Source organism: Gekko japonicus, unplaced genomic scaffold (assembly GCF_001447785.1).
Source record: "Gekko japonicus isolate JY-2015 unplaced genomic scaffold, Gekko_japonicus_V1.1 scaffold196, whole genome shotgun sequence".
Lineage (NCBI taxonomy): Eukaryota > Metazoa > Chordata > Lepidosauria > Squamata > Gekkonidae > Gekko > Gekko japonicus.
In genome coordinates, this window is record NW_015173129.1 from 532,921 (window position 1) to 545,786 (window position 12,866).

At 47.5% G+C, this 12,866-nt stretch overlaps 1 protein-coding gene across 1 annotated transcript in view; it reads left to right on the forward strand.

Moving 5' to 3' along the window:
* Nucleotides 1–12,866, forward strand: part of MAD1L1 (MAD1 mitotic arrest deficient-like 1 (yeast)) — a 760,935-nt gene that overhangs the window by 302,187 nt on the left and 445,882 nt on the right. The window contains exon 12 of the mRNA XM_015422082.1: nucleotides 7,829–7,972. Coding sequence (XP_015277568.1) covers nucleotides 7,829–7,972 — 144 coding nt within the window. The remainder of the gene's footprint in view (nucleotides 1–7,828; nucleotides 7,973–12,866) is intronic.

Genomic DNA, 12,866 nt, shown 5'->3' on the forward strand with positions numbered 1-12,866 from the left:
TCGCGTCTTCTAGCTCCCTGGATTGCTTTAACAGTTTGCTTAAAGTTGGGGGGGTAGTGTACTCCCTACCCCTCCGGCGTTGCTACTCGGGGGGGGGGGTTAGATGACCGCTTTACCACATACTCAGTTAATGAATATTAACACTCACGCTTCACTCCATGCCGGCTGTGAAGGTAAGGAGAGCTTTGCAAAAACGCTTGATCCCCTGTTCACTCGTCCGATGTGCACCTCTGATTGCCATAATGGCACCGTGGCAGGACCTATCGGGGCAAAGAGGAGCCTCAATCCCTTGGCCGTAGCCTTGGGAGAGGCACCCCTCGTGCCCCAGGCTGGGAGCGCCCTACAAGGGCTCCGGGGTGGGGGGGTTCGGAGTCGTCTGGAACCCCTCCTGTCCGCCGTGTCACGGGCCGCTCCTGTCGGAGCTTCGATGGAGCATGCCTGCCATTCGTTTTGCCGAAACCGGAAGTCCTTGCCCATCCCTACTCTTGAAGCGCTTCTTGAGCTAGAAGCAGACTACAAAAACATTGTTAAAAGGTCGAGACTTTTATTAAAATCCTGGGGAAAATGAAATGTTTTGGACCAGCACCTAAAGGACAAGAGGGAAGGACATTCATGCAAGGTGCCACCACTAAAAAAGCCCTGTTTCTGGTTACCTCATGTTAAGAACATAAGAGAAGCCAATGTTGGATCAGGCCAATGGCCCATCCAGTCCAACACTATGTCACACAGTGGCCAAAAATAACAGGTGCCATCAGGAGGTCTAGCAGTGGGGCCAGGACACTAGAAGCCCTCCCACTGTTGCCCCACCCCCAGCACCAAGAATACAGAGCATCCCTTGCCCCAGAGTCCCTATCTATACCTTGTGGCTAATAGCCACTGATGTACTTCTGCTCCATATGTTTATCTAATTCCCTCTTGAAGCCATCCGTGCTTGTAGCCTCCTGTGGCAGTGAATTCCATGTGTTAATCACTCTTTGGGTGAAGAAGTACTTCCTTTTATCCGTTCTAACCCAACTGCTCAGCAATTTCATTGAGTGCCCACGAGTTCCACCTCTGCCGGCAGGAGCACAGAGAATGGGGCTTGGAAGGAGGATCTTAATTAATGGGCTGGACAGTGTTAGGAAGAAGAAGAAGAAGAGGTCCTTAAAATTCACATCCGTGAATGCAGATTCTTATTATGGGGCTGTACGTATAGGGAATTGGTTTACTCTGTTTACATATAAAGCATCCTGAACAAATGATTAAACGAATCCTAATTGTCGCTTGATATTGCCAGTTAATGTTTGTGCTGAGCTTTTGTTGCCTGGATTTATCTCTCTTTATCTTTCTCATTAGTCATAAAGAAAGACTATTTTGAGAGATCATTCCTGTGGGGGAAAGCTTAGCTTGTATCCTAGCCAGATTTCCACGAAACACCTGAGGTGCAATGTAACAAGAACAATAAAGCACTTAGTCTAAATTGAAATTACTGGTTTAAGGCTTCAACTGTTATTTGTTCTCCGCTAATAGCTGTGCGGACTGATATTTCCAATTCTGTATCTACTGAAGCCAACATCACAAGTGATAGTAAAATCAGAGTAGTCCTTGAATAGCACAAATTTACATATTTTTTTAAAAAAAGAAGTGTAACTTTGAACTCATGAAGCTGCCTTATACTGAATCTGACCATTGGTCCATCCAGGCCAGTCTTAGGGTGCGGTCACACGTGCCAGAAAAAATGGCACGGGGAACGAGGCTATTTCCTCCGGAGGAAATAGACCCGCAGTTGCACAATCCCACCTCCTTTTGAAGCTGTGGGCGCAGCCCGTCAGTGTGTGTTCAGGCGCAACTGCGGGTGAGTCGAGGGTTTTTTTGTGGTGTTTGTTTCCCATGCACTTAAACGTGGAATTGATGAACCGCACCTCCGCACTGAGGGATCCCTATGGCGTATGCGATGATGCGCATACCGCGAAGGAGGGGAAAACAACGGCACGGAGTCAGGATGGCCTGATCAGACCATCCCGACGCCATGAGAGCGCGCTGGAGCGATCAGACAGGGAAAAGTCCGTCCGTGGCCCGTCGCAACCTGTTTACCACCGGATTTTCCTCGGTGTCTTTTAACTCCACTTCTGTGGTGGAGCAGAATGGGTTGCCGATGGCTGCAGGGCACTTCCCAGATGTTGTTGTCTGATCGCACCCTGTAAATCCGCCCGGCATTCATGCCTATGGGCGGGTCTAATTGTGTGTATGATCGCAGCCTTCTCTACTCAGACTGGCAGAAGCCAAACCGTGTTTTAGGACAGGCAGCCACATCAAATAAAGGTTGGATCCGGCCTGCTTTTTCTCTGTCTTTCCCTCTTTATCACAACTCCCATCCCATCTTGTTTTTATCCATTCAGGTCTCGCGATCCCTGGCGTAGACTTTGTGGAGTCCCTTTCTCAGTAGTGGGAAATCTGACTGGATCCAACCCATAGGCTCAATGTCAGCAGCATGTTGATGAAACCCAATTCCAGAACTTTGGGTGAAATCACTCACATCCAGGCAGGCATGATGGTGGCTGCAGAGCACCATTTTAGAGGATAATCTAGCCATTTTGAAATTGCCACAGGGGCTAGATCCTGATTGGGCCCGTGGCACGGCTTCAACAGGCGATCTTGTTTCCCGCTCTGTGCCTTCCCGCATGTTCAATCCTTATCGGGCCCTCACAGTCATTTTTAGAAGTTAAATTCTCCTCTAAAATGTTGTTGGTGGCCACGGGTTGGCGCCATGGTCACCGTCAGATGTAGTTTGGACCCTCAGTGTTTGTGTACTTGTAGGTATGTGGGCATGCGTATATCTGCATGCAGATACATACCACATAAAAGAACATGGGCAATGAGACTGACCATCAGGGAATACCAAATGCGAGCTCCTAGGCTGAGGCCTTGCTCGCTGCATGGAAAACTCTTCCATCCGTGTATCGGGAAGGAATGAAATAAGTGGAGAACCATTCCAACCCCCCTGCTTTGGACTATCCTAGAAGACCGCGTCCTCTAATGTGTCAAAAAGTGGCCAGCGGATCTAGCAAGATGAAAAGGAACGCGATTCCCCTTTATCAAAGATCATCCACCAGTGCTGTCAAAGGTATCTCTGTCCCCGTAACCAGGTGTGGAATATTAGTGCTAGAGGTGCAGACGTCACCTAAATTCATTCCAATCAGGCAATGTGTATGCTGCCATTTGATGTATTTTGGAAGACTATCACATCAGGAGCATCTTTATGTGGCAGGTGCAAAGATATTCCTTCTCCCCCCCGCTTTCTTTTAATACAGTTGTTCAAAATGTTGACATTCAATGATCACTGTAATGCATTTTTAATTAAGAAGTATTCACAAATGTACTGTCTTCCATACAATTAGCATAAATTTATAAAAAAAAAGTCAAAGAGAGGTCTAATTAATTACAAGATTTCTTTGCGTACTCTTTGGAAATCTATAACTAATCAGGACAAGACTCCCTTGTAGCAATTGAGGTGTATTAAACCTGAATTTATCTGGGACCTCATTTTGAAAATTGCTCAGGCCTGCTCCTTAAGAGATTGTGTGCTTGTTACAAGCTACTTATTCCGAGTTCCTCTCGCTTCTCTGATAATGGTTTTCTCATTAATGCAATAACTTTGACTGAAGAAAGAAATGTGGTTTTAATGACTACCCACCTTCTGTTGTTTTCATCCAAAAGCCTGACGTATTGTGGATTATTTTTTAGTAGTTGCTGTTCGTGCTTAAAAACAAAATAAACAAAAACCCTTAAAAGTTTTTTGTGTGTGAAGTGGTTGCTGAAAAGGCAGGTAAAGTTTGAACCCCTTCGGTTCTCACCTGAGGTGTTCTGTGGTATCGTGTTCATTAAAGAATGACTGATGCGTTTCAGTTTAAGTACTTTTCTCAGGGTATGCTAGAATTGGATAAGCTCAACTGTAATGTTTCCATTGAAACCGGAACGTTGGATTCCTTCCCAATATGGTTTCCTTCCAAAAATGCTATTAGATTTTATCCTGTTATTTTCTTCTAACCTGTTTTGAAAATTACTTTTATCATCTATTTCAGGGGTGTCTAACTCATTTGTTACGAGGGCTGGATCTGACATAAATGAGACCTTTTTGGGCCAGGGCATGTGTGTCATAAAGTATAATGCCAGGTAGTGGAGATATAAACTTTATAAAGGACACAAACAAAAAGGTTTTTTTTTTACTTAACATAAAAACATGCTTAAAATATTAGCTCTGTAAGCTCTAAACCTATTTTTGATTTATTGACATTCACCACAGAAATCTCGTGCTCAGAGTTCTGAGTCTAGGACCTGGATTAAAATATGAAATGGCTGAGTGATTGAGAGAGTCTGGTGAAGCAAGCTATGATGCAGCAGCAGCAGCAGCAGCACAACTGGAAGCAGGAGATGGCCAGTTCAACTGTGCACCTGATGGAAGCCCTCTGGGGGCCTGATCTGGCCCACGCGCCACATGTTTGACACCTCTGATCTATTTCCTCAACTTGCCTCTTATGGTATAACTGCCATCCCTCTTAGTAGCATGAGCTTTTCTATGCTACGTTTCACTTTCCATTCCTCGAATGCATCTCTCTAGTCTCTTTGTTACATGTGTTGTAAAGCGTCTGACCCGGATGGCCCAGGCTATTCCGATCTTTTTGGATCTCGGAAGCTAAGTAGGGTCGACCCTGGTTGGTACTTGGATGGGAGACCTCCAAGGAAGCTCAGAGTTGCTATGCAGAGGCAGGCAATGGCAAACCACCTCTCTATCTCTTGCCCTGACCTGGTCAGCCCAAGATGAGCCTAATTTCACCAGATATCAGAAGCTAACCAGGGTCAGTCCTGGTTAGTATTTGGATGGGAGACTACCAAGGAAGCCCAGGGTTAACGTAAGAACATAAGAGAAGCCAATGTTGGATCAGGCCAATGGCCCATCCAGTCCAACATTCTGTGTGGCCAAAAATACCAGGTGCCATCAGGAGGTCCACCAGTGGGGCCAGGACACTAGGATCCCTCACACTACTGACCCCCCCCCCAAGCACCAAAAATACAGAGCATCACTTGCCCCGGAGTCCCTATCTATTTTTGTTGTTGTTCAGTCGCACAGTCGAGTCCGACTCTTCGTGACCCCATGAACCAGATCACGCCAGGCCTTCCTGTCTTCCGCCATCCTCTGAAGTTTGCTCAATTTCATGTTCGTTGCATCTATGACACTGTCTAACCATCTCATCCTTTGCCGTCCCCGTCTTCTTTGACCTTCAATCTTTCCCAGCATCAGGGTCTTCTCCAGTGAGTGCTCCCTTCTCATTTGGTGGCCAAAGTATTTGAGCTTCAGTTTCATTATCTGGCCTTCCAGGGAACAGTCAGGGTTGATTTCTTTGAGGATTGACTGATTTGTTCTTCTTGCAGTCCAAGGGACTCTCAAGAGTCTTCTCCAGCACCATAGTTCAAAAGAATCTATTCTTCGGCGCTCGGCCTTCCTTATAGTCCAACTCTCACAGCCATACATGACTACTGGGAATACCATTGCTTTGACCATGCGGACTTTTGTTGGCAGGGTGATGTCTCTACTTTTTATCATGCTGTTTAGGTTCGCCATCGCTTTCCTCCCAAGGAGCAGGCGTCTTTTAATTTCATGGCTGCAGTCACAGTCTGCGGTGATCTGGGATCCCAGGAACGTGAAGTCTGTCACTACTTCCACGACTTCCCCTTCTATTTGCCAAGGAGTGATGGGGCCGGATGCCATGATCTTAGTTTTTTTGATGTTGAGCTTCAAGCCCACTTTTGCGCTCTCCTCTTTTACTCTGAGCAAGAGGCTCTTTAGATCCTTTTCACTTTCAGCCATTAGAGTGGTATCATCTGCATATCTGAGGTTGTTGATCTTTTCCCCAGCAATCTTAATTCCCGCTTGTGATTCATCCAGGCCAGCATTTCGCATGATGTACTCTGCATATATATTAAATAAGCAAGGTGACAGTATACATCCTTGTCGTACTCCTTTTCCTATGCTGAACCAATCAGTTGTTCCGTATCCGGTTCTAACTGTCGCTTCTTGGCCCTTATACAGGTTTCTCAAGAGACATGTGAGGTGGTCTGGTACTCCCATCTCTTTAAGGACCTGCCATAGTTTGTTGTGATCCACACAGTCAAAGGCTTTAGCATAGTCAATGAAGCAGAAGTAGATATTTTTCTGGTACTCTCTTGCTTTCTCCATAATCCAGCGAATGTTGGCAATATGATCTCTCGTTCCTCTACCTCTTCGAAACCCAGCTTGTACTTCTGGCAGTTCTCTATCCATGTACTGTTGAAGCCTAGCTTGTAGGATCTTGAGCATGACCTTGCTAGCGTGTGATATGAGTGCAATTGTGCGATAGTTTGAACATTCCTTGGCATTGCCCTTCTTTGGGATTGGAATGTATACTGATCTTTTCCAATCCTGTGGCCACTGTTGCGTTTTCCAAATTTGCTGGCAAATGGAGTGCAGCACTTTAACAGCATCATCTTTTAAGACTTTGAATAGCTCAGCTGGAATACCATCACCTCCACTAGCTTTGTTGTTAGTAATGCTTTCTAAGGCCCATTTAACTTCACATTCCAGGATGTCTGGCTCAAGGTCAGTGATTATACCGTCGTGTTTGTCAAGGACATTGAGGTCTTTCTTGTATAGTTCTTCTGTGTATTCTTGCCATCTTTTCCTAATCTCTTCTGCTTCTGTTAGGTCCCTACCGTTTTTGTCCTTTATCATGGCCATCTTTGCATGGAACGCTCCCTTGATTTCTCCAATTTTCTTGAAGAGATCTCTAGTCCTTCCCATTCTATTGTTTTCTTCTATTACTTTGCACTGTTCATTCAGGAAGGTCTCCTTATCTCTCCTTGCTGTTCTCTGGAAATCTGCATTCAGTTGGGTAAATCTTTCCTTTTCGCCTTTGCCTTTTGCTTTCCTTCTTTCCTCTGCTATTTGTAAAGCCTCATCAGAAAGCCACTTTGCTTTCTTGCAGTTCTTTTTCTTTGGAATGGTGGTGATTGCTGCCTCCTGTACAATGTCACTGGCCTAGTGGTTTTCCCTATCTATCCCTTGTGGCTAATAGCCACCGATGGACCTCTGCTCCATATGCTTATCTAATTCCCTCTTGAAGCCGTCCATGCTTATAGCCACCACCACCTCCTGTGGCAGAGAATTCCATTTGAATTCTATGTTGTTATGCAGAGGGCAGGCAATGGCAATCCCCCTTTTTAGTTGCTGTGGATTTTCCGGGATGTGTGGCTGTGGTGTTGGCATTGTAGAACCTGACGTTTCGCCAGTAACTGTGACTGGCATCCTCAGAGGTATAAACACAGAAAGATGGAGTGCTCTCTGTGTCAAGCAACTAATGAACTCCGGCCGTTAAAGCCTTCGACAACATAGCAAACCACCTCTGTTTGTCTCTTGCCTTGAAACCCCTACGAAGTCATCTGAAGTCTCCTGCAACTTGACAACCCTTTCCAGCACCAGCTTCTTGGCTGGCTTGTGTTCTGAAGTTTCTTATTAGCATGACGTGTTAGTAAAATGGCAAAAGCTATAGCAGTCACATGCCCTTAGAAAAAGGAGAAAAGAAGCTACTGTGCTGAGGACTTTTCAGAGGAAATGTCATTCCCTTGTTGGATATTTTTATTCATTCATAAGTTTAAGCCCCGGTGTGGAAACAGAATTCTGGGGACCCACCCTGGTCCCGGAGAGGAATGGAAATGCTGCTTCTAATGCCAGTGCCTTGAATATATGGGGCTGCCGGCCTTCAGTGGAAAGCTCACCCTATTTCTTTTTTGGTTTTTCTTGTTCCCGTTTTGACAGAACCGAGATGGCTTGAAAGGCATCCTAAACTCCTATGACAGTGAGCTGCTGCACTCCGCCGATCACTCTCCTCAGCTGATTGCCCGCCTGGAAGAGGCCGAGGACATGGTGCAGAAAGTGGAAGCCCACACTGCGGAAATGGAGGTAAGGTGCGCGGCACGGACCTTGTGGCGTTTCCGGCAGTACCCTCCAGTGTGTGGGGCAGGAGGTCACTCTGGAGTGACCAGTCACTCTTACAACCAAGATAAGTTCTGTAGCCCCATTATTTAAAATTTCTCAGCTGCCTCTAAGTCAACAGCCTTTTCATTATCGATGTACAGATTTCTTATCGTATAGCAGGGGTGGGGGCAGAAAGGGGCAACCAAAATAGGTCCCTTTTTGACTCTTTGTATGCCTCCTCTTCATTACAGATTTATAGGTTTCCTATAGTATTGGGGGGGGGTGAGAAGGTCACTCAGGAATGATGGGTCACTCAGGAGTGATCAGTTACCCCAACAACCAAAACTGGTCTCTATGACTCCTTGACTGCCTCTGCTCAACAGGTGTTTTATTATAGAGTTATAGGTTTCCTAAAGGGAGGAAGTGGCTCAGAGGTTAAGACACTGAGCTGCAGATTGGAAGGTCAGTAGTTCAACAGTTCGAGACCCAAGTGGTGCATGACGGAGTGAGCTCCCATCTCTGGCTCCAGCTCCTGCCAACCTAGCTGTTTGAAAGCAAGAAATTGCAAGTAGATAAATAGGGACTGCTTCGGTGGGAAAGATAACAGCGTTCTGTGCGCCTCGGCATTTAGTCATGCCGGCCACATGGCCATGGAGAAGTCTTTGGACAGTGGTGGCTCTTCGGCTTGGAAACGGAGATGAGTGACAGCCCTTCAAATACTTAAAGAGGGCAATCATGTCCCTCCTTAGCCTCCTCTTCTCCAGACTGAACCTTCCCATGTCCCTCAGCCTTTCCTCACAGGGCTTGGACTCCAGGCCCCCGATCATCCCCGTCGCTCTCCTCTGCACCCGCTCCATTCTCTCCACATCCTTTTGGAAGGGAGGCCTCCAGAACTGCACATGGTACTCCAGGTGTGGCCTGACCAATGCAGTGTACAGTAGGACAAAGACTATGACTTGACGCCCCCCCCCCAAAGCGTCTAGAAACTTGTTGAAACGGAAAGCCTGCCCCTCCCTCTCTTATAAGAGCTACTCGCTCACAATTACCAGATAGAACAGGATGGCTTTCAACATAGTTTTACCCGGTCTTTTATGAGAAAAAAATGAATAGGGACAGATTTATTGTTGCGTTCTGCCAAAGAGTTACTTGCCGTATCCGTTCATCGTCTTGTGCAGTGCTGGTTAGGGTTTTTGCTTGTTTTTCGCTCTCCCGCTGTTCCTTGTTAAGGACGGCTTGGGTACCTCGGTTCTCTCCGTGCTCTCTCAAACATGTCGGTCCTCGAGGTTTTCAATGCCATTTTGCTTCTGACTTCTCAAGTTTTGTTAGCAGGTGTCCCTCGCCCCCCCCCCCCCAAAAAAAGAAAAAGAATACAAAACGAGGGCTTTTTCTAAGCTAAAGTGTTTTGAGTTGAGCAGCTGTTCAGAGTTGGGCTGAACAATATCTGATGATAATGAGAGGTTGGTGAATACAATACGAGGAAAAACAGGAATAGAGCATGAACGGCAGGGGCGTGGTATTTTGATCCGAGAGAATGTTCGAGGAAGCATTCGTAGGGCACGTCTGTCACTGGATGTTCGAGGAAGCGTTCGTAGGGCACGTCTGCCGCTTGTCTGAAGTAAGGGTGCTACGAATGTTGCTACAGATGAGTTCAGATGTCAGGCTCACCATGCTCAAAGGTGGCAGTCAGATGTGAGGCCTTCACTTGGTCTGTTGGGTTTGTGCTGAGCATCTGCAAGCACCCACCCAACTGGTTTGCACAGGAGTTTTCCCCAAACAACTCATGGCAAAGACACCACTCATTCAGACTGATTACTGGCTGTCGGCGTCACTAAGAATTACTTGGACTGGTGGTTCCCAACCAGTGCTCCTTCTAAGCCGTGGAGTCTTGTGAGCAAAAATTCTACTTTGTGAGCTACTGGCATTAAAGTTGTGAGTGGACGATTCTCCGGTGGTCCAGTAGTGGGGCAGTCCTTGACTACTTACTCCTGGGAAAGCACCTCCCCCTTCCGAAGGCAGGGCCGGCAAACTTTGATCCCGGAGGGGAGGGGCTTATCCTCTGGTCTTACCAGCCCTGCCGTCTGAGCAGGACATGCTGGCTGTGCTCTGAAGAGCACGAAGATCCCAGAAGACACAGGAAGGTCAGAAGAAGATGCTGCGGCCAGTCTGTTGATGGGTCTTCCTAGTAGGGACCAGATCCAGCCTGTGCTAAAAGCGCTGCACTGGCTGCCAATAGCGTACCGGGTTTGCTTCAAAGTGCTGGTTCTTACCTTTAAAGCCCTTTATGGTCGGGGTCCAGCTTACCTAAGGGACCGCCTTTCCTCATATGTTCCCCCACGAACACTACGGTCTGGGACGCAACACCTCCTGGCGAAGCCAGGTCCCAAAGAGGCCAGCCTGGCCGCTACCAGGGCCAGGGCTTTCTTGGTGGCGGCTCCTACCTGGTGGAATGAGCTCCCGGAGGAGATCCGGGCCCTGCGGGACCTCGCACAGTTCCGCAGGGCCTGTAAGACGGAGCTCTTCCGCCAGGCGTATGAGTAGGAGCCGCCACTACCATCACTACTGTTCCATCATAACCTGGCTCTGGAAGAAGGAACATCACCGTTTTCTGGAACAGATGACACTGAGTAGGTAGAGCAGTTGTAATAAGCCATCGGGTGGAATATCATGTTAGAACATTCAGAGCACTTTTGTTAATAATAATGTTATTGTACTGTAGTGATTTTAAATGGTTTTAAATATGTTTTATATTGGCTTATGCCTTCGTGTAAGCCGCCCTGAGCCCGCGTAGCGGGGAGGGCGGGGTATAAATTCAATTTATAAAATAAAAATGAAATAAATAAAAGAGGGCAATGGGTGAAGGTACTTACCTTCCAGCCCTAAAACATATTCGAGAGCTGCGGGCCTCGAATTATAATGGATCCGGCGCCGGCAACCCTGGGAGGCCCCCAGGCAGTCGTGGCGCCGAGAGGAACGCCTTGGACCCTGCTGGGAAGGCGGTGGTAAACCGCTCCCCCCCTCCATCTTGCTGCGGCAGCGGGCAGCGGGCAGCGGGTTTGGGGACAGACGCTCAGTGAAGAGCCTGGGGAGAGCAGAGGCAAGAGAGGTGGCCGAGGGTGGCGCGGAAACTCCACCTCCATCCCTTTCGGAGTTGGAACAAAGCCCCCCTCCTTGTTCCAGATCGTGGCGAAGATGGACACGGCTCCTGCGCAGTCTACCCGGTCGGTTGAACCACGGTAGGACTGTATCCATTGAGAACTGGCAAGGTGTGGAGGGGGAGAGAGAAAGAGGATTACCCCCCCTCATCCAGTTTTCTTTTCCCCGCCCTTTACTCCTTTCCTCTGTATCTGGATGGGAGGTTCTTTAAAAGGACGAATTGCTTCTGGTCCATGGGTCAGGTTTCTAGCAGGGACATTTTACAGTCCTTATTGCTGGGCCTTCGGGAAAAGGAGCAACAATAAACAGCCTACTACTTCCCCACCGGGTTCGGCTGATGTGGGTGGGGTAGGGCTCCATTTTGGAGTTCTGGTAGGAGAGTGATGGTGGCTACTTTCACTTTCAGGTTCCCCTAAAATGGCTGAGTAGGCGGGAACATCTAGCTCCCAAGGCACAGAGAGTCTTAACCCTTCACAGACAACCAATATAGACTCCCAAAATACTGAGCCCTCAGGAGAGGGAGCCCAGTCAAATTTCTCTCCTGGCTTAGAGAGGAAATAAGAATTCACTGATCTAGGGCAACAGGCAGCTTCTTCCTAAGTTACTGACCTCTCTGCTAAAAGAGACAGGAGTCCCAGTACAGAGGGCAGCCCTCCTCCTAGAAATACAGGCCTCCCAAACAGAGCAAAGGGTGCACACCTATTGTTAGGGATATCAGATCGCTACAAATTCTGAGGATTTAGTGCCAGAAAAAGGCAAGCAGGAGGAGAAGCAGTGCCTATCATTCCATCTAGATTCTTCCTCATAATCTCTACACTGGAATGTGGGCTACGGTCATCAGGGCACTAGAGCTTACATACACTCCAAAGATACAGGAAGAAAAGGAGGATCCTGGTTTTTCTTGTGGGCTCTGACAAAGCCATTCCCAAGACTACTACTAAAACTGCAGGTGTGCCGCTTCCTGCGGCATTTTACAATATCATTATGGCAGAATGGGAACACCCAGCCAATCCAAAGTCTGGGAAACCCAGAGTTTAACAAACTCTGCTCTCTTATTCCAGGAGCCACAAAGAAGTTCAAACTTCCTATGGTGGATGATTCAATTAACTTATCAGCGTCTGCTTTCTATTTCCCGTGGATGCTGATGGACTCCCAAAAAAGACAAGGGAGTTGAAAAGGCACTGTGTAGAGTTTTTTGAGGTGCCTGCCATCTCCCTTAGAACATCAGCTACGGGATCCCTGTTTGCTCGAGCGGCCTACCTGTGGGCCTCAGAGCTAACTTCTGTAGACAGTGACATACCAAAGAGCCTTAAGGATGAGCTAAAACAGATAGCTCTAGCCACAGCATTTGCGGCAGATGCCTCTTTGGATGCCATACAACTCACAGAGAGGGCTATGGCACGTGACTGCCAGGAGAAATACGTGGCTGGGGCACTGGAATGCAGATCTAGCAACAAGGGCCAAGGTGGCAGTGGTATCTCTCAAGGGAGTTAAACTTTTCAGAGCAGGCCTGGAATGTTACTTGGTCAAAGACAAAGGCAAGTCACGGGTGCTACTGTCAAAGAAGAAGGATATGAAATCTAGAAGGAGACCACAGTCCTTTTGAGACCTCAGTCGTGATGATAAACAACAAAAGTCAAACGGCATAACAAGTCTAGAGATAATAGGTCATTCGCCCTCACAGGAAAATCCAGACAAAATGTTAAAGGACCCAAGAAGGGAACTT